The sequence below is a fragment of the Sporothrix schenckii genome (genome assembly GCF_000961545.1).
Source record: "Sporothrix schenckii 1099-18 chromosome Unknown Cont42, whole genome shotgun sequence".
Classification (NCBI taxonomy): Eukaryota; Fungi; Ascomycota; class Sordariomycetes; order Ophiostomatales; family Ophiostomataceae; genus Sporothrix; species Sporothrix schenckii.
Window position 1 is genome coordinate 1,957,102 of NW_015971143.1, and position 20,014 is coordinate 1,977,115.

Genomic DNA, 20,014 nt, shown 5'->3' on the forward strand with positions numbered 1-20,014 from the left:
AAATGGAGTTTAGGACTTTGGGTTCGCATATTGGGATTGCTTTTTGGGCATTGGTTACCTTGTCACGGATTGGACACATACGACTGGGTATTTACGATACAATGGATAGAATCATAATGAATAAAAGTGAATTTTACATCAAACGAAGGGTGGCGTGAAGAAGAGCATCAACGGACTGTGAAAACTGACGTGAACACTCTCTTCACGCTAACCATTTTGCCCCACTGCTGTCATTGTTGTCATTTTTGTTGGCATCGTGAATGCTCACCTCTTTTTCACTTTCCTGACGACCAGCCTGGCTGCAAGCCATTTTTCGACAGCACTCTTCCACACACACAGCTGCAGCATCTCAATTCTATCCTACATACAGGCTGACTGTGAGTGCCGTTTTTTAGCCCATCTTCTCTAAGAAGAACACCTTCAACATATTGACAGAATCTTTTGCTCGCAGTTCCACCAGACACTGAACACCTTATGCCGACATACAGTCAAGCCCGTGACTCGCTTAGGTCGCTCTACCCTAATGTCAATGCAGACGACCCGAGCGATCCTGGCGCGGAACATGTCAAGAAGATCGTCGCCCTCATTGACAGATTCTTTCACTTGAAATTTGGTCGCACTAGTTCCGCCAGGAACGAAAATCGAAATACAGTGGACGTGCTCTATGACTTCCCAACCTTTAAAAAGCTTCTTGCCGCAAAAATTTCACATTGGAAGGAGGTGAGACACATGGACCGGGACATTCACGACGAAGACAAGAAAGTCACCAAAGACGACCTGGCTGCATTGCTCCCGACCCACGAAGAGATCCTTGCCTTTCGCGTCTTGACCTCCGCCCGCGTGGACATTACGGACATTGGAGCCGACCTGCATTCTGAGAAAGATGCGGCCTATCTTCTCGCTCCAAAAGTGTTCGACAAAGAACAATCCGTCGCCGAGATCGATGCTCTCGTCTTGCAACGCGACAACATCGACGACAACACCATGGCCGTCGTGGCGCAGGCGGAGAAGCTCTCCGAAATCATGACCGCGGAGCTGCAGACCGTCCAGAAGCAAAAGGCCGAGGCGGCAAAGAAGGAGGCCATTCTTCTGGAGGGACTCAAGGGCGTCAGGGGTATCTTGGCCAGCATGACCCAGAGCTGACTTAAAGAGTTGAAGACGTCGAATCTTTCACCGTGCGTATTGGTGAAAAATCTAGTTCACAGAGAGTCTTTGCTGTGAGGGCTGCAAAAGGACAAGGACAGTACTTCAAGATACGGAGCAGAGGCTGGACAAGTTTTACTTGAAAATGGATAAAAAATACATTTAATAAATGCAACTTGCGGTCAAGTAACATGGATTTTAATAGACCCTAAATTAATCGAAAATGGAGCTGAACAAACGTTTACTGGCCTGTTCACGTTGTGCCTGGTGTCTGCCAATACCTACATGCCATCATTAAACAGACCAAAGACATTGTCAAGAGGTAATGGAGACGGAGATGTTGTATCGTCGCAATCGTTTTATTTAGGGGAACTTGGACATTCGTTCTTTCCTCGCAATTCTAGAAGTGGTTTGCACCTCGCTCCTTCCTCCTACGCTCTTTCCCTGGTCGTCCATGAGGACATTCTACCCCTTTTCTAGAGCAAAACCTTGTTGGACTCCAAAGACATTCGATTTCTCCTCATCGGCATCCATTTGCAAGCCGAAGTTCAAATCACCAAATCATTCGCCAAGAAGCCCCGGATCGTCATCGAGCATCACGAAAATTAACAAACCCAGTCAAGCCGCATAATTAACAGTAAGCCAGTTATCTATCTGTGCAGCCTCTATGTAGGTAGAGCTAACATGGAAGATGGAAATCACGCAGAAATCACACAGCGTCCTTTGCCTGATGAGCTCCTCACAGAATTCCAAAGATTGCCCTACGAATCCGTCCAAGACACCGAGCGATAAGGAAGCAACTCTCCGAATTCAGGCCGGCAATGACGGCATTGTTGTCGCACTCATCAGGACCACCTTGCAGATCGACAGCGTCCTGAGAACCTGAGAATCACCAAGGAGACACTTTCGGTGGAACAATAAAATAGCGACGAGAGACAAGGGCACAGGATGCACCTTGGTATCACCAACAGGCTTTCCACGGCCCCCACCCGTGCGTTGTCCTTCTGTCGACATCGTTGCTCGATCTATCCCTGGCCAGTGTCCCATCGCATTTTGCGTGCTCACGTTTTACGTCACTTGCCAGCCACCCGTCGTTCGTACTCGTCTTCCCTGCCTTCGCTGTCGTCACTGCCTTGACAGTGCCCGGTCTTTTATCGTTCAATACCTGCTCGACGATCATTGTCTACATACGGGAATATGCGCTCTCCCTTGACCCTCGCACCATTGGCTAAATCGACTTGCACCAACAGACACGGGCTGCAGTAACACGGCCACATTCTGCAGCCAAACATGGACAGGGGATGGCACCCATCACCAACAGAGTTGGCACTAACCAGCCTCGCTGCAGCTACCCGCATACCATCACATCCCGAATGCAACATGCGATGTAAGATGTCAAGTTGACTGCTTGTGACAGCTTGTGACACCTGCCCAACGACGCAGCCGATGCAACCGATACAGCCAACACGGCCAACCTTTTCCAGCCTTTTGTCTGCTCCCATTCGTCTTTTGCTTGTACCTCCGCTCAAATAAAGTGTGCTTTCCGTTCGTTCAAAAGCGCCGACTCCCGAAATATTGCCAACCTCTCATTGCTCGTTTGCTGACTTCCCTTTGTTTGAATCGTTTTCGGCTCAATTCTCGTCACTTGAAACTGGCCATTCCCAGCGCTTGAATCAAAAGCCGATGGCCGTTACCTTCTCACAGGCTCAAGCTGATTCCCGGATTCACCCATCCTACGCAGAGTGTTGTTCATTATGGACCTCAATGATGTTCACATTCTGCAGAGAAGGCCACTGATGGGCAGGGCCGGTGTTTTCGTCACGGGCATCGCCAACTCGGCCACAAACGCTGCTTCCAACGGAGATGGTCTGCCAAATCTCAACCTCAGTAATGGCACGTGCTATTCCGCGCCCGGCAAGCAAATGGACAGCCGCTTTATTCCCTGTGGCAACGCCGCCGCCGGGATCCAGACCTGCTGCTGGGAGGGCGACAACTGTCTGTCTGACAAAGCCTGCTTCGGCATCCACGACGGCGGCTACAGCACGTACTTGGCCGGCTGCACCGACGCCGAATGGGACATGAGCGATCCTGGTGTCAGCGCTGCTTGTCCCGTCAAGCCAGACCCGTACGGCTCAGAGCCGTGGGTTGGTCTGGCCTACTGTGGCAACAACGACACCGGACACGAGCAGTGGATCCCGTGCCCGCAGGCCGACTCGCCGACGACGATGCGGTCCCCGGGCCCCTGCGTATGCCCAACGATTACACAGCAGCGCATTGTGGCCTTTACAGACGGACCCACGCTGGGGTCCTATGCCAGCCTGCCGACGAGTCCCGGTGGGAGCATTATGTGGTTCCCGCCGTACTCGCCGACGTACGCAGTGACGGCGACGGATGCGTTGGGGGGGAAGGGAGGATCATCGTCATCAGGCGGGCCACCAAAATCAACATCCAGCACGCCTATGCATAAAACATCTTCTACACCGTCCACGTCGCCGTCCACGACACCATCCACGTTATCATCCACATCTCCCTTAAAGTCAACATCGACATCACCTTTGAAAACAACATCGATATCACCATCCACATCACCATCCACATCACCACCCACATCACCACACACGCCACCACCCACGCCACCACCCACGCCACCATCCACATCATCGCCCACGTCACCCTCCCCATCACCATCCACATCATCCACCAAGAACACATCCTTAATCGTTGGTGTCAGTGTGGGCGTCGTTGCATTTGTGGTTTTGGCTCTCTTGGGCGCATTTTACTTTCTCAAGAAGGCCAGGTGGTGGCGGCAACGGGGAGCAGCAGACCAGCTCGAAGGGGCGGTTGGCGGCAACGGGGGACCGGCCGGGTTTGGTGGCGGTTATATGGATGGAAAGCCGACAACTGGCGCCGACTTCAAAACGATGGGGGCATCGACTTTTCCGGATACGTACATGTCCATTGCGGTTCCGGAGTTGGAGAACCGGCCGGCAAGACCTTGGTCTCTGCGGTCAGAGCTTGACGGTGCAACTGCTACCGCTACCGCACCGACTGCCAACAAGAACGATACCCGGACCAGCATTGGCACATTGCTGTCTTCACCGCCGGCCTCTCCTCCGCTGATGGGAGATTTGTACGAGAGTTCGACGGTAAGCAGCCTACACGGCCAACTAACGGGACAAACAACAGGGCAGACTGCAGCCAACGGTTGGAACAGAGGCAGCCAACATCCAGGAGCGCCGACTGTTGCGACACTTGTGGAGCTGGAAGGGTAATATGCTGTTCTTTTGTTGTGGACTTTTCTGATTTTCGTCGGCAAATACCACTTTCCTAATGTTTATTCACATTTTCTCTATGCTTTTGTGAGTGAAACTAATCATTATGATACTTTTGCAAGACAAGTACCACTAGCCAACAAATACACTTATTTACTTGAGTTGATTTCTTTATGAGTAGGAATTACCCCGAGAATAGTTGTTATGCTTGGCACGTCGACGGATAAAGAGTGCATACTACTGCTGTCAAATGTGGCCTTCCTACGACAGTGTATTGTTACGGTCTGTGCTATGTCGTCACCTACCGCAGAGTGCAAAAGCGGATCAAATACCAGTTCGACAGGCCTGCAGGCCTACACACCCAATCTACATCTGCGCCTCGGCCGCCTTGTCGAGCACGTCCATGTGGTGCCCGTCGAGGAATAGATCGACCTTGGTGGCGGCAAACTTGCGGGCCGAGACGTTCTGCTCGAACAAGACGTCGAGTTCGGCGGGCGTGCGCCCTCTTGGCTCCGGCAGGCGGAAATAGGTCCAGACCAGACCGACAAAGCAGATGCCGCCCCAGATGAAGCCGCCCTTGCCCTTGAGGTCCCACGCGGTGGGGTTGAGGATGGCCGGGTTCAAAAAGATGACACCGATGGCGACGATGTTGTAGCAGGTGCGGGCGAGGACGACGGTCTTGATGCGCAGGCGGGTGGACGGGATCTCGGCGACAATGGAGTAGCAGACGGGGCCGACCGACATGTCGTAGACAAAGATCCAGACGACGAGCAGCGCACCCGACGCATAGCCAATGGCGCTGTACTGCGGCGTGCCGGCTGCAAACGAGGGAATGGCGAGGAAGCCGACGGCCAGCAGGAGGACACAGAGGGCCGACAGGCCCCCAATGTACAGGGTGCGGCGGCCGACGTAGCGCATGACCCACCAGGACAGCAGCGTGCCGACGAAGCCGACGGCGTTGATGCCGACGCCAAAGTCAAAGGCCTTGTCGGGGGCGAAGCCGGCCTGCTCGAGGAAGTAGACAATGTTGAAGGCAAAGTAGATGCCGCACGAGACCTGGACGACCCAGGCGGCGCAGGCGATCTCGGTGCGCCGGCGGTCGGTCCCGCGGACGCAGTCCCAGTAGGACACGCCCGCGCCGTGGAGCTTTTCCTGCTCGTTGGTGAGGACAATGAGGGCGAGGGCGTCGTCGATGCGGGCGGCCGGGTGGGCGGACAGCCGTCGCAGCGCCGCTTTGGCGTCGTCGAGGCGGCCCTGGCGGACCAGCCACCAGGGCGACTCGGGCGCCAGGACCACGGCCACGATGATGGGCACCGGCCACACCCACTGGACGGCGTAGGGGATGCGCCAGGACCAGTCGTCGGCGCGGCCCAGCAGGCCGCGGACGACGCCGATGGCGACCAGCTGGCCCACGACCCAGCAGAGGTTGACGTAGGTCGTCAGGTAGGGCCGCAGCACGGTCGGGCTCACGTCGGCCGCGTACGTCGTCGTCAGCGTCTGGAACGCGCCCCAGGGCAGGCCGCAGAGCACGGACCCGGCAAACAGCATGCCCACGTTCTGCGCGAAGACGAGGACGAAGATAAAGGCGACCATGAGCGCCAGCGCGCCCAGGATCGTCGCGCGGTACCCGAACCGGTCCGCCAGCAGGCCCGACGCCACGAGGCCCAGAATCTGGCCGACCTGGCTGCCGTTGGCCAGCCCGGACTGCCACCGGGCCGAGATCTGGTACGACGACCCGTCCGCCAGCGGCTGCCCGAAGCGCTTCTGGAACGCCGGGTACCCGTAGAAGCTCGACAGCAGGCTGGTGTCGTAGCCCTCCATGATGATGGCCAGCGACATGATCATGCTGAACAGCATGGCCCGGCCGTACACGCGCACGGCCGCCGTGAGCGTCAGCGCGTGCTCGAACGCGGCGGCGCGCTGGGCGCCCTGCACCAGTTCGGGCAGGTCGGGCACGGTCGCGGCCATGCGCAGCAGGGCATGGTCGTCGATGCCGATGCCGTTGCCGGGGTTGGCAGCCGATGCAGCAGCGGACGCAGGGACCGGCGGCGGCGGTGAGTCGGTGGGTTCGGCCATCTCGCAGTGTTCAGCGTGCGTGACCTTGGTCGACATGTTATTGGAGCTCATGATGATATGATCTAGGGCGAAGAAGAAAAGGATGCGCGGGAACCTTGTCCGAAAGGACAAAAAGATGCGGACCGGCACTCTTTACTTTATACACTTTTCTTTTTTGTTTTTACGAGTCTTTTTGCCTTGAGCTCTTTTTCTTCATTATGATCGGTTTGTGTGTTAGTCGGATATATCTTTGTAATGCCGCGAGAACGACGAATGGGGGCACCAGAATCGGCTGGTTCGACAGAAGAGTCAAATGGGCGAGGCAGTGGACGTTGAGGCGAGCGTCAAACACAACATCCCACGGGCCTCTCCGCAAACGAGTATGGGGCAGCCGCGGGGAACGACAAAAGACAGAACCAGACTAGACCGGGCTGAGACGTGTGACCGAAGGAGGCAGTCTAACTCAATCGGCTGCGTGTAGCATCACGGCTTTCGTTCGTCGGCCCTACATTGGACGAATAGGAGGGCGCTGTCTGGGGGCGGTCTAGACTGAGGGGGATTCAGGCCAACACGCGGCAGTGGGAATGGCCACGAGAGCCGAGAACAAAGTCTCCGAGTGAAGCGAAAAAAAACAAGCGAGATGATGGTCGTCAAAAGGCGTCCAATGTCCAGCCAGACCTGCATGCATGTCGTGCCATTCTGCAAATAGCGGCGCTTCACTACCCCGGATTGACACGAGCTCATGCGTCTCACCTCGTCCCCGTGGGGAAATATGCTCGGCACAGACGGTGTAGATGGGATACGAGAAGGAGAGCTAGAGTACTTGTCACTGTGGTAGAAACTGGAAAAACAGCGAACAATTGTCCTGACAAGGATACTTTGGTATCTTGGGCAGGTTGGCCAACCCCGGGGGCTCTGCAACGAGGTGAGCGGAGGCAATTATGATGCATAATTCCTCATCGTCTCCTTTTCGTTCCAGACTCTCCGCCTCAAGGTGACCCCAAGTGTGCCAAGGCGCGCCTTTTTTCTCCCCATGGAGAGCCGAGTGCCGTTTCGCAACATTCGGCACCTGTCAACACGACTCGTCGGACCGACAATGGACCAATCGGACGTCGTTGGCGATTCTATACCGAGGGTCGCTTCGGCCACAGCAACGCATCCATCACGATCGTTGCAAGCGCCACTGTGACCCATGTCGCGCAATATTGCAATTCGTCTGTCCGTTGTGGCCATAGTCAATAGTATGACACGCCCGAATTAAAAATACAAATTATCCATAACCTACATACGGGCCTTGGCCACCGCCTCCTCGTCACACACCCCCCATGGCGCATCCATAGCGCTGCTGCAGGGCCACCACCTTGTCGCGAAATTACGCGCGCTCGTCGGGCCGCAGCTTGTCGAAGCGGAACAGGAAGCGCACCAAAAACACCAGGTCGTCCAGCCGGTCGCGCCCTGGGCGGCCCGCATCGCCCAGCAGCAGGACGTCCGCAATGGTGGTCGTAATCTCAAACAGCTTGGTCAGGATGCCGCTGCCGTGGGTGGCGATGCTGGCGGCGCTCTCGAGGCGGCCGACGAGCCCGCGCAGCTGCGCCGACAGGCGGTCGGCCGGGAAGTGTAGCGATAGGCCCTCGTGGGCGGTGGTGGGCGGCGCCGACCGCAGCAGGCCGCGGGCCAGGGCGAGCTGCCACACGAGCGTGCGCAGCCACAGCCGCGTGATGAAGATGTCGACGTGCTGCAGCTCGGACAGCGTGGCGGCCGTGCTCCTTGCCTCGTCCTTTTGTTCCTCCGCGTCGAGCTCCGCCTGTTTGCGCTCGACCCAGGCGGCCGTCATCGGCGGCGGCGTGGCCCGCCACGGACAGAGCGGTGCGGCGCCGCTGTCGCCGTCGTCGCCGTCGTCGCCGTTGCCTTCGGTGTCCTCGGTCCAGTACTGCAAAAAGGTGTCGTCCAGGACGCAAAACAAGTCGATGAGACGCCCAAACCCGGCGTCCACGTGGGCCGGGATCGTCGGGTCCGCCCGCGGCCGGCCCGACAACAGCGGTGGCAGCACCGACGGCCGTCGGCCGGACACGATGTAGAGGTACCGCTCGTGCAGGAAGCATTCCCAGTAGAGCCGCTGGCAGCGGGCGATCTCGTAGGCGGGTGTGCTGCTGGGCAGCTTGAGGGTCTGCAGCAGGGCAATGGCCTCGCGGAGCATGACAAAGCCGCGGTCAAACAGGCGCGTCGAGATCATGCTCATCTCCAGAAAGACGCAGGTCATGATGCGCTTGACGGTGGCGCGGAGGTCGCCCAGCGTGGCACAGGTGGACAGCGCGGTCTCGGATGCGCGGTGGGCCAGCAGGCCGCGCTGCATGAGGTCGGACATGAGGGCAGGCGACGCAGGCAGTGTTCCTGTCTGTGTGGGTGTGGGTGTGGGTGTGGGTACGGCGACAGGGCGTATAGGCGAGCCAGCAGGACCCAGGGTATGCGTACGCCCCGTCTGAATAAAGATCATCGTAATGGCGGCAAACGAGTAGACGAGCGCGGCGTCGTCGTCGGCTGCGTGCATCGCTGCGACGGCATCGCGGATCTCGGCCGGCGTGATGATGGGGTTGACAGGGTAGACGACCTGTTCGTAGTCGGCAACCAGTGAGAGAAAGAAGGACGCAGAGTACGGGAGGTGGCCGGGGGGACTGGGAGAACATGGAGAACTGGGCGACGGGGGAGACCTGCAACAGTCTCGCAAGGTCGTGTCGACCGTCGTCTCTGTTGGCGATCGCGACCGAAGCTCTGGATAGCGCGTTGTGGGCGGTGCCGCCTGCTTCAGCTGTTGGACCCGCGCGCCTCTTGTTCCCGCCCGGCGTTTCGCAATAGGCGGCGCAAACGCACAGGTCAAGCCGAGATGCGCACACTGCGTACAGGCCGGCCCAACGCGACCGTCGTCGTCGACACAATCATCACGGGCGGGATTCCGGACGCCGCTGCACTTGACCTTGCGGAAGCGACAGCTGCCACAGGCGACCGTGGCCCGGGGCTTGCGGGGTGGAGAATGGGGCATGCTGGACAACATGGTGGATGGGAGTGCATGTGTTGTAGTGTCGTGTGTTGTATTGTCGTGTGTCGTAGTGTTCAAGACGTGGATGGTAGACATTGGGAGAAGCGATGCGTCGGTGCTGGTTGACGTTGTGCCATCGGCTACCGCGGAAGTCGATCGAAGTCGACTGTGCAGTCTGTCGTCGACGGCCTACATGACAGATCAAGGCACTATCGAAGAAAAGCCTGGGCTGGCTCCTTCACTAAGACCAAAGAGACCATGTGAGGGGACGCCGTGAGACGACGATGTGGGCCCGCGGCTTTTGCATTCCGGGGATAACACTACAGTACAATGCATCGTATGGGGAAATGTAGGTGTGCTCGGTGTCTGTGTCTGTTGTATTGCTGTATGCTCTTTGTCCTGCGTGATGCTCATGGAGAGATGTCTCTTGGCCATGGATTGGCGAACTCGATGCAGACCTCAAACTAAATAACATCAAATCAATTGCAAGAATCTCGTCTACTTATAATCAGCCGCATTCACACCTTCACAATGTAAGCACGGCCCTCGAGCGGCGCAAACGTATCGCCAACAGCGGCCTTCTTGTTCTCGTGCGTCGATGCCAGCAGCGTATACTGCACGTCCTGGCCGGCCGCAAAGCCCAGCTCGGCCGCGTCGGGCGTCGGGACGGCCGTCGCCTTGGTCGTGAAATTGAGCACCACCAGCACCCGCTCCTTGTCGTTGTTGGCGAGCGGCACCTTGACGTAGACCATGGTGTCCGGGTCGTCCTCGCGCAGCGCCTCGTAGTCGCTGTACACGAGCAGGTCCGGGTGGGCGCGGCGCAGCGCCACCATGGCCTTCCAGTAGGCGAGCACGCTGTTGGCGTCGCCGAGCTGGTCGGCCACGTTGATCTCGCCGGCGAGGGGGTGCGGCTTCATCCAGGGTTCCGCGACGGGCCGGCCGGCCGCTTCGGCCGCCTCGGCGAACCCGCCATATTTCCCAGAGCCGCTCCACGGCATGGGGATGCGCGCGTGGTCGCGCGCCAGGTACTGCAGCGCGTCGAACGCGCGGTCGACAGCCGCGTCGCCGCCGTCGGCGGCGTCGCCATAGCGCGCGCGGACGGCCTCGATGCACTGCCGGCTGGCAATGTCGAGGTAGTTGTCGAGGCCGTAGGCGGCCTTGGGCGCGTTCACGAGCCCCAGCTCCTGGCCCTGGTAGATGTACTGCGTGCCGCCCAGCGTGGCCTGCAGCAGCGCCAGCAGGCGCGCGCTGGCGACGCGCCAGGCCGGCGCGTCCTCGGCAAAGCGCGACACGGACCGCGCCTGGTCGTGGTTCTCGAGGAAGACGGTGTTCCAGGCGTCGTTGCCGCGCGTCAGCGTCTGCGTGAAGCCGACGGCCCGCTTGAACTGCGGCAGCGTAAAGTCCTTGACCTTGGCGTCGGCCAACGTGCCCGTCATGTCGGTGAGGTGGTGGCCGACCATGACGACCTCGAACTGGAACACCATGTCGAGCTGCTGCGCCGCGGCGCTGACGTAGCGGCGCACGTGGTCCGGGTCCGGGGTCATGGCGAGCTCGCCGACGGTGATGGCGTTGTGCGGCGCCAGCACGCGCGTGTTCATCTCGCGCAGAAACTCGTGCATGCGCGGGCCGTTGCACACCAGCGCCACCGGCGACTGGAACGGCGCGTCCGGGTCCGTGACGGGCGCGTCCGGCAGCCCCGGCGGCTTGCTGTACGTGTTGACCACGTCCACGCGGAACCCGTCAACGCCCCGCTGCAGCCAAAACTCCATGGCCGACGCGTAGATGGCCGCACGGGTCGCCGGGTTCTCCCAGTTGAGGTCCGGCTGCTCGGCCGCAAAGAGATGCAGGTAGTACTCGCCCGAGCCCGCGTCCCACTGCCACGCGCTGCCGCCGCCAAAGAAGCTGCGCCAGTTGTTGGGCGGCGCCCGCTCGCCCGTGGCCGGGTCCACGCGCGGCGGCCGCCAGATGTACCAGTCGCGCTTCGCGCTCGCCGTCGACCGCCGCGACTCCTGGAACCACGCGTGCTGGTCCGACGTGTGGTTCACCACGAGGTCCAGCAGCACCCGGATCCCCCGCGCGTGCGCCTCGCGGATCAGCGTGTCCATGTCCGCCAGCGTCCCGTACGGCGCGTACACGCTCTCGTAGTCGGCAATGTCGTAGCCCATGTCCACCTGCGGGCTGTCGTACATGGGGCTGAGCCACACCACGTCCGCGCCCAGGCCCTGGATGTAGTCCAGCTTCGACACAATCCCGGGGATGTCGCCGATGCCGTCACCGTTGGAGTCGCAAAACGACGCCGGGTAGATCTGGTAGACCACGGCGGTCTTCCACCAAGTCTTGGTGCGGGTGGGCATGGACATGGTGGCGAGGAGATGCGATGCTGCGGTTGGGATGAAATACGTGTTTGTGTCGTTGACATCGCATGAGATGGTTGCACACATTTGGCTGGGCATCCCGTTATTTATATTGACAAACGTCAACCCCCGTTTCAATCCCACTCGTCAACGCGACAGTTCCGACCGGCGCGTGCCATGTTGGCCTCTCCGACGTTCCGCAGCTCCCTTCTCATCCGGCGATACTCTGTCGTTGCCGCTTCTGAAAAGACCCTGGGATATTGTGTCTCTGGTCTGATTTGCTGTTTGTCGGGCCGACGAGAATGGAGACGAAAATCGAATGGCTTCCTGCAGCTACCCCAACTTCTCCATACAGGACACCAAAACGTAACACTCAGTATGATGCATCGGGCCGACGACATGGGCGGGGTTTGGAGAGAAAGGGACATTCCGGAAACAAATCACAGGGCCCGAAAGCCGGCTGATAATACTGTCGACCTTGTGTGTTCCGTGGCTGTCGTCTCCTGTCGTCGGACCCGGAGAGCATGCCGTCTCCGGTGACAGCAGTGTCCGACGCCCGGCGCCTCTCGTTCCAGTGTTTGTTTTCTCTTCGTCGGTCCGACAATTAGCCAATGACATGACGCCATTCTGGCGGCGGGTCTGGCCCGAGAAAGACGGCAATGTCGATTCTCGTCGAACTTGATTTTTTATAATTCGTTAGAATTCAGTACCTTGCTTTGAGATCCCGTGTACTGCCGGCGTGGCCTCGGAAACTCCTGACCTGCGGAGTCATCGGCCGTTGAGCCAGTCGCTATACGAGTCGGTGACGGGTTGGGTTATTTTTGTTAAATCTTACAGAGCCTCTTGTCGGCCACCACCACGACTATTTTTTAGAATACATAGGGACGTCTTTACATCCCCATTTCCTCAAACATTCCAACCAATTCTCCACCGTCGTTTTCAAAACCATAGTCTTCTCTTGTTTTGGAACGCTCATTTAGCATTGTTACAAGATCGTATTGCCTGGTCTTGAATGCTGCCACATACTCGAGCTCGCCAGCTTTCTTCAGATTCCCCAGAGCCGCGTCAATGTTGCTTATGCCTTCCTCTCTGCATCTCCCGTCACCTTGCTGAAGAACATTCAAGAGAGCGTCGTACTCGATATCACACCGCAACGGATGAGCGCGCTATGAGCCGACACAGTTGGGAGCCATCACAAGGTGATATGTACAGCGCGTCTGGGTGTCCGGCTCGTGTGCCGCGCGTCTCGGCATCTCTCTCAACAAAGGAGCGCCACATTGTTCGGCCAACACAAAGTACGTTACTCCGTGATGGCTGATTCTTGTGTGTAAACGTTTGATTCATAGGCACGCTTTGCAACCACGTGGCTCAGCCGAGGTGGAGCGGGGTCCCCACCATTTACAATGTTGCCTGTCTTCCGGTTGCTCGCTCTTTTTCACTCTTGCTGTCGTTATGCTCTTTATATTCTTCTTATGTCTATTGAGTCTCTGGCACTGACACGACCCGCGGCAACATCAGGCACGAAAGCGCGAAGTCTTCTCAGTCATGTGTTGTGATCGACCGCCATCTTGAGGTGCGGCAGTTCGTAGTGCTTGGCGGCATGGAGGAACCACCACGCAGCCACGAGGACGACGATGCCGACGATGATGACGCAGTTGTAGTTCATGGTGGTGGCATCGAACGGAGTGGCGGGGGCTATCTTTTGTTAGGGACTGAAGAGACACAGACAGAGGCGGGTGACAAGACACAAAACGGCAGACGTACGGAAGCAGAAAAAGACGGCAAAGAGCGCGATGAAGAGAACGGCGAGCAGGTTGACGGCGAAGCCGAAGCGGCCGAGGTGGAAGGGCCCCGGGGTAAAGTAGCGGCGGCGCGCGAGCAGGTTGGTGGAAAAGGGCACGGCGTAGGAGATGGTATTCAGGACGATAAAGGAGCCGGTGAGGTTGGTGAAGCCGACGGCGCTGCCGAGGGGGATGGCGCCGAGCGCGGAGACGACCAGGCTGACAAAGAGCGTCGCCTCGACGGGGCAGCTGAGCCGCGCGTGGACGCGGGCGAAGACGCGCGCAAAGGGCACGGCGTGGTCGCGGGCGAGGGCCCAGTAGGCGCGCGTGGCCGTCAGGACGGTGCCGGTGACGCCGCAGAGTAGCGACAGGAAGATGATGAGCAGCAGGCCGAACGTGGCGCCGGCGCTGTGGGTGGCCTGCGCGTAGATGGCGGCGAGGGGGAAGGTGTTGACGCCGCCCTGGAGCACGGCGATGTCGCTGATGGCGTAGCCGAGCACAATGGCAAAGCAAAAGGCCGAGAGGAAGCCGAGCCCAATCTGCAGCAGGATGCCCCGCGGCACGTTGCGGCGCGGGTCGCGCACCTCCTCGGCCATGTGGCTGATGGAGTCGGGCGTGCCAATGGTGAAGGCGCCGTTGAGCACGCCCGTCAAAAACGCGACGCCGCCCGGCCAGCCCGTCGCGTTGTTCTCGGCAAACGAAGCCCAGACAAAGTGGTCGGACGCGCGCTGCCTGGGCATGGCGGCCAGCGTGACGATCGTGGCCAAGCCGCCGGCGAGCACGAGCACCATGCCAGCGCTCTGGGTGTGCGGCACGAGGCCGTTGGCGAGCACAACGCAGGCGGTGCTGAGCCATAATACGCCGAGGTAGGCGACGTAGACATGCCATGCCTGCGAGGCAAAGGCCGGGTGGTAGGTGGCGTACAGCTGCACGACCGTGTTGGCGGCGACCTGCACGAGCGAGGCGAGGCCGAACAGCCAGGCGGCAAAGTTGAGCCAGCCGGTGAAGAAGCCGACCGGACGGCCGAGGCGCGGGCCGGCGACCATGGTGGCCCAGTGGTAGACGCCGCCGGACGAGGGCATGGCCGACGCGAGCTCGGCAAGGCTGAGGCCGATGAAGGCGTAGTAGAAGGCGGCCACCATGAGGCCGTACAAGATGCCGGGGATGCCGCCGTTTGCTGTAGAGTGAGAAGGGGAAGGCAACAGACGAAGACAATGCGAAATGGGGGACAACAAAAGAAAAAAACACAAAAGGAAGGCGACCTACCGATGGACACGGAAATGGACGACCCCAGGACGACCCACGCGTTGTCGATGGTGATTGCCGCGCCGGCCACCCGCAACAGACCGTACTGCCGTGTCAGCTGGTCCGGGTGGCCCGACGCATTCACCTCGCCGTCAACGTCGGCCGGGTCCAGCACGGTACCGACAGCCTCGTCCACCTCGTCCGGCCCGCGCGCCACGTCGCTGCTTTTGGGTTTTTCGCTGAAACTCATGGTGGGAGCATATAAGGTGAGGCCGATAGAGGATAGTCGGTCCAGATATAGACTGTGGGGAGGGCGCGAGTGAAGGGATTAGGAAATGAAATAACAAGAACAAAAAAAGAAAAACGAAAATAAAAATAAAAAATAAAAATAAAACTAAACAACGAATACGAGCGTTTGTATTTGTATCCGTCGTGGCACGGTCCCGTCGTACCACGACCGATGATGCCCTCCAGAGCCTTGGGACTTGTGCAGATTGATAGCACGATGGCGCGTGCTATAACATAAGAACCTGAATGTAGGATAGGAGACCGAAGGATGTGACACCCCGGCATTCTCTGACATCGCAGCTGATAAAAAAGTCTTTTCTTCTTTGTCAATTTGTTGCTCATGCATGTTCTGGATAAGGGGATAAGTTTCCTGGAAGGGTTCTCGTGCCGTGGCTTATCATCATGGAGTGTACATCGACGAGCAGACATCCCGCGCAAATGCACCAGAGCTGCCTGTGACAGGTGAACCAAGCAAAACACCGCCTTGAAACCACCCTGATAAGGATTCCCAAAAGGGGAGGTTTGGCGCCGCACGCTGATTGGTCCTGTGTAAGTGCGATTGCAGGGATGTCGCAGCCACAGATACGTGTCTCCGCACGTCGTATTGGACGGTGTTGTGGGTGTTGGTTCCTTCTACCGTTTCCTTCTCTTGTTTTCTTCACTCATACTGTTCTACTTTGGTGGAGACGTTGCACGAGGGCGTGATTGTTCATTTGTATTCATTTTTGGTCAATCGTATGGATTTTCTTTATGTTGATCGCCGGTGTACATCAACGTAAAAATAAACTCAAACAAGAACCCACACAGACCCCCTGCTCACAACACATCAGACCCGTGGCGCACGGTCACGATCCCACCGGCCTCGAGCCGGTCAAAGGCACGGCGCACCTCGGCGGGCCAGTTGGTCCACGCGACAAGCGCCCACTCGAGCAGGCCGACCAGGAACAGGGCCACGCACTGGCCGAGCCAGAGCCCGGCGAGGCCCCAGCCGTGGAAGGCCAGAAAGACGCCGGCGGGCAGGGCGGCACCGTAGTAGCTGACGAGGTTCACGAGGGCGCCGACCCACTGCCGGCCCATGCCGCGCAGGGCGCCGCCGCAGCTGCCGTTGAGCCCGTCGGCGACCTGGAAGAGCGCGACGTAGGGCATGACGGCGGCGACGAGCGCGGCGACGTCGGCGTCGTCGCTGAAGAGGCGGCCGACGACGCGGCGGGTGGCGAGCAGGGCGGCGAGGAGCAGGGTGCCGAGCAGGACGGAGAGGAGGGCGGCGGCGTGGGCGGCGCGGGCGGCGCCTTTGGGGTCCTGGGCGCCCAGCTGGTGGGCGACGCGGGCGGAGGCGGCGACGCCGAGGCCAAAGGGGACGGTGTTGATGACCTGGTCGAGGGTCATGATGACGGACTGCGCGGCGAGCGGGCGCGTGCCGAGGCGGCCGGCGGCGAGGGCGACAATCTCAAAGGCCCACCACTCGGAGCCGACGTGCACGACGCCGAGCAGGGCGAGCCGCGCAAAGGCCGCCAGGCCGGTGCCGGCGGCCGCCCGCCGTAACGCCCAGCCGGGCCAGCACGCGCGGCCGCGGTGGTCGGCGCTGGCGGCGTAGGCGGCGAGCAGCGCAAAGGAGAGCCAGTAGGCGGCGCCCGTGGCGAGCGGCGCGCCGTCGAGGCCGAGGCCCGCGCGGTGGACCAGCACGTACTGCAACAGCGCGTTGAGCGGCGCCGTCACGAGCAGCACGCCGGTCCCCGCGTGGTAGAGGCCCTGCGCCTGCACATACTTCTTGAGGCACTCGAACCAGACGTAGCCCAGGCCGCCCGGCGCCAGCAGCCGCAGGAACCGCGCGCTCTGGTCGGCAATCACGGGGTCCTGGCCCAGCGCCAAAAACAGCGGCCGCGCGCCCACGCACCACAGCAGCGCCACCGCGCCGTAGAAGCCCGTCAGCACCAGCAGCCCCCGCTGCAGCAGCACGCCCAGGCTGCCCTTGTCGGCCGTGCCCGTGAAGCTGCTGGCCGCCAGCGTGTCCAGGGCCGTCGTGCCGCCGAGGGCCACGAGCCAGCCCGTCGCCATGGCAAACATGTACGAGAAGGCGGCCGTGGCGAGGGCCTCGGGCGACAGCCGGCCGACGACGAGCACGGACACGGTCTGCAGGTTGTTTTGCAGCATGTAGGCGAACATGACGGGCAGCGAGGACGTCGTCAGCAGCGCCATCTCGGCGACCCAGGCGGCGGCGCCGGCTGCAGCAGAGGCCCGCCGTGGTGCAGCCCCAAGCAAGGCAGTTTGTTCGTCGGGCATTGTGGGCGCTGTGGGCATGGTCAAAGGTGAAGGGTGAACGGCCGGTGATGATGTGGGTCAAAGTGGCATGTGCCAGACTTGGTTTACTTCAACGCCTGCCGGAGCGAGGAGCCAGTCTTTATGGCATCACATGTGTCGAGGACGTGGTTGAGGACGGAAGAGAGACAAGGCAGACATACGCAAACGAGAACATCCATGAAAATATGAGATAAAAAGCAACAAAATAAATGGCGATACTAGACAGATAATGATTCGACAAAATTACAAAATCCAACGCACAACCACATGCTGCTATCTCTGCTCTTTGCCGCACGACAGCGCATCGATGCAGCATCTGCATACATGCACCTGCAGTCGTCTTCTCCGACCAGTTCCAATGTGGACAAATAGGCGCCTCCAGCACACTGATAAGCGTTGTCGAGCGCCCAGTGAGATGGTGAGATGCACTGTCGACTAACAGCAGATGCGACCCACTTACCCTATTAGGCAACTTACGCTCCGTTCCACCTCCACTCAGGACTCATGATAGCTCCCAACATACGACTTGCGTGTCGACGCAGGCCTGCCGCGTCGGTCTTTTTGACCAGATTGGGCAACTTAGGCGCCAATGCCAGACGGTACGGCATGATATAAACTGTCTTGTGCTCTCCAGAGTCCGCGTTGGCGCCCTCTCGCATGGCAAGTTGCTCTTCTGTTTCGAAATTTTTACCATTTTCTTTTCAAAACATCTCACTTCCATCATGCACACGCCTACACTTCTCGCCACCGCGCTCGCCGTGGCTGCGGCCGCGCACGGCGACCACGACAGCCACCAGACGCCCCTTGAGCCCATCGAGGGCCCGCTGCAGTCGCTGTGGTACAACCGGCTGCCGGGCGACGGCGGCACGCAGGCGGACTCGGTGTTCTCGGGCATCACGACGTTTGGCCGCCTGCCGTACCAGCCGTGCCTGGCCGACCGCAGCGTCCAGTACGACATTGCGTTTCTGGGCGCGCCGTTCGACACGGGCACGTCGTACCGGCCGGGGGCGCGCTTCGGCCCGTCGGGCATCCGCCAGGGCTCGCGGCGCCTCAACCTGTACGGCGGCTACAACGTGCCGCTGGCGACGAACCCCTTCAACAGCTGGGCGACGGTGCTGGACTGCGGCGACATCCCCGTGACGTCGTACGACAACACGTACGCGCTGCAGCAGATCGAGGCGGGCCACCACGCGCTGCTGAGCCGCGCGCCGGCGACGGCCGCCGGCGACGCCGGGCCCGCGCGCGGCGGCCGCACGCTGCCGCGCGTCATCACGCTGGGCGGCGACCACACCATCACGCTGCCGCTGCTGCGGTCGGTGCACCGCGCGTACGGCCCCGTCAGCGTGGTGCACTTTGACAGCCACCTGGACACGTGGCGGCCCAAGGTCTTTGGCGGCGCGCCGTCCGAGGCGGCGGCCGTCAACCACGGCACGTACTTTTGGCACGCCGCGCAGGAGGGCCTGCTGCGCAACGACAGCAGCATCCACGCCGGCATCCGCACGACGCTCAGCGGGCCCAGCGACTACGACAACGACGGCTACTGCGGCTTCGAGATTGTCGAGGCGCGCGAAGTCGACACCATCGGCACCGGCGGCATCGTCCAGCGCATCCTCGACCGCGTCGGCACCCGCAACCCCGTCTACCTCTCCATCGACATTGACACGCTCGACCCGGCCTTTGCGCCCGCCACCGGCACGCCCGAGACCGGCGGCTGGTCCACGCGCGAGCTGCGCACCATCCTGCGCGGCCTCGAGGACCTCAATCTGATTGCGGCCGACATTGTCGAAGTGGCGGTAGGTACTCTGGAGACCCTGAAGCGCGACCTCGCAACAGCCCTGCGCGTGGCTAACATACTTGGCGCCGCCGCCGGCCTGCTTCTTCTAGCCCGCCTACGACACCAACGCCGAGCACACGACCATGGCCGCGGCCGATGTGCTGTACGAAGTCATGAGCATCATGGTCAAGAAGGGGCCCCTGAGCAAGTCTGTTGCGGGCGAGCCTGCGGGCGAGGTTCCGGTCGACGAGCTGTAGTAAAGGAGGTATCAAAGTCAAAGGACGGGAGGGACAAAAAGGCATGCAGGCATGGAACAGAGGTACGCGCACGCTATGGGCAGGTAGGTGAGCCGGAAGGCACGATGGTTGCATTCCTAGAGACGGTGATTGAGTGACGAGAATTGTTCAGTACAAGCAGAAACCGTAAAAAATGAACCAATCATGATATCTTGACATTTCATCAGCGATCAAAACAAAATAATGTTGTAGTTGAGTTCCTCTGTTTTGTCAGCATCACACACACACACACACACACACAAAGGACATCCAACGCATACGTACCCAAGAGGGGCCCGGCACACAGCCGCCCGTCCGTCGTCCCCCCCGCCGCGCCCGCAGCCGCCCCAGGTCCGCGAGCCGCCCGCTGCAGCAGCTGCACGTGCCGCGACCCGATGCTCGCTGCAAACGCCGCCAGCGCCGCGTGCGCCCACGCCTGCGCCGCCGGCGTGTACGCCTCGCAGCCCGCCGTAAACAGCGGCAGCGCCATGGCCA

General features: G+C 60.1%; 11 protein-coding genes across 11 annotated transcripts; 3 read left to right on the forward strand and 8 right to left on the reverse strand.

Annotated features, from left to right (window-relative positions):
• Positions 1 to 474: 474 nt before the first annotated feature.
• On the forward strand, positions 475 to 1,143 carry SPSK_01960 (uncharacterized protein; the record flags this gene model as incomplete). The annotated part of the gene is made up of 1 exon (XM_016728858.1): positions 475 to 1,143. One exon carries the CDS (start codon positions 475 to 477, stop codon positions 1,141 to 1,143), a length of 669 nt encoding a protein of 222 aa, XP_016590142.1.
• Positions 1,144 to 2,897: 1,754 nt separating this feature from the next.
• SPSK_01693 (uncharacterized protein) lies at positions 2,898 to 4,415 on the forward strand (the record flags this gene model as incomplete). Its single annotated transcript, XM_016728600.1, has 1 exon — positions 2,898 to 4,415. One exon carries the CDS (start codon positions 2,898 to 2,900, stop codon positions 4,413 to 4,415), a length of 1,518 nt encoding a protein of 505 aa, XP_016590143.1.
• A 366-nt stretch (positions 4,416 to 4,781) lies between these two features.
• SPSK_01626 (MFS transporter, SP family, general alpha glucoside:H+ symporter) lies at positions 4,782 to 6,527 on the reverse strand (the record flags this gene model as incomplete). The annotated part of the gene is made up of 1 exon (XM_016728534.1): positions 4,782 to 6,527. The coding sequence occupies one exon, from the start codon at positions 6,525 to 6,527 to the stop codon at positions 4,782 to 4,784; it is 1,746 nt and encodes a 581-aa protein (XP_016590144.1).
• Positions 6,528 to 7,409: 882 nt separating this feature from the next.
• Positions 7,410 to 7,703, reverse strand: SPSK_02073 (uncharacterized protein; the record flags this gene model as incomplete). The annotated part of the gene is made up of 1 exon (XM_016728968.1): positions 7,410 to 7,703. The coding sequence occupies one exon, from the start codon at positions 7,701 to 7,703 to the stop codon at positions 7,410 to 7,412; it is 294 nt and encodes a 97-aa protein (XP_016590145.1).
• Positions 7,704 to 7,842: 139 nt separating this feature from the next.
• SPSK_01619 (uncharacterized protein) lies at positions 7,843 to 9,600 on the reverse strand (the record flags this gene model as incomplete). Its single annotated transcript, XM_016728528.1, has 1 exon — positions 7,843 to 9,600. The coding sequence occupies one exon, from the start codon at positions 9,598 to 9,600 to the stop codon at positions 7,843 to 7,845; it is 1,758 nt and encodes a 585-aa protein (XP_016590146.1).
• A 422-nt stretch (positions 9,601 to 10,022) lies between these two features.
• SPSK_01589 (alpha-glucosidase) lies at positions 10,023 to 11,864 on the reverse strand (the record flags this gene model as incomplete). The annotated part of the gene is made up of 1 exon (XM_016728498.1): positions 10,023 to 11,864. One exon carries the CDS (start codon positions 11,862 to 11,864, stop codon positions 10,023 to 10,025), a length of 1,842 nt encoding a protein of 613 aa, XP_016590147.1.
• Positions 11,865 to 12,748: 884 nt separating this feature from the next.
• On the reverse strand, positions 12,749 to 13,136 carry SPSK_02039 (uncharacterized protein; the record flags this gene model as incomplete). Its single annotated transcript, XM_016728936.1, has 2 exons — positions 12,749 to 12,967; positions 13,008 to 13,136. The coding sequence occupies 2 exons, from the start codon at positions 13,134 to 13,136 to the stop codon at positions 12,749 to 12,751; spliced, it is 348 nt and encodes a 115-aa protein (XP_016590148.1).
• A 265-nt stretch (positions 13,137 to 13,401) lies between these two features.
• On the reverse strand, positions 13,402 to 15,134 carry SPSK_01631 (choline transport protein; the record flags this gene model as incomplete). Its single annotated transcript, XM_016728539.1, has 3 exons — positions 13,402 to 13,553; positions 13,623 to 14,816; positions 14,906 to 15,134. 3 exons carry the CDS (start codon positions 15,132 to 15,134, stop codon positions 13,402 to 13,404), a joined length of 1,575 nt encoding a protein of 524 aa, XP_016590149.1.
• Positions 15,135 to 15,988: 854 nt separating this feature from the next.
• Positions 15,989 to 17,470, reverse strand: SPSK_01705 (multidrug resistance protein, MATE family; the record flags this gene model as incomplete). Its single annotated transcript, XM_016728612.1, has 1 exon — positions 15,989 to 17,470. The coding sequence occupies one exon, from the start codon at positions 17,468 to 17,470 to the stop codon at positions 15,989 to 15,991; it is 1,482 nt and encodes a 493-aa protein (XP_016590150.1).
• Positions 17,471 to 17,743: 273 nt separating this feature from the next.
• On the reverse strand, positions 17,744 to 18,129 carry SPSK_02041 (uncharacterized protein; the record flags this gene model as incomplete). Its single annotated transcript, XM_016728938.1, has 2 exons — positions 17,744 to 17,786; positions 17,948 to 18,129. 2 exons carry the CDS (start codon positions 18,127 to 18,129, stop codon positions 17,744 to 17,746), a joined length of 225 nt encoding a protein of 74 aa, XP_016590151.1.
• Positions 18,130 to 18,192: 63 nt separating this feature from the next.
• On the forward strand, positions 18,193 to 19,501 carry SPSK_01757 (agmatinase; the record flags this gene model as incomplete). Its single annotated transcript, XM_016728663.1, has 2 exons — positions 18,193 to 19,263; positions 19,355 to 19,501. The coding sequence occupies 2 exons, from the start codon at positions 18,193 to 18,195 to the stop codon at positions 19,499 to 19,501; spliced, it is 1,218 nt and encodes a 405-aa protein (XP_016590152.1).
• Positions 19,502 to 20,014: the final 513 nt, after the last annotated feature.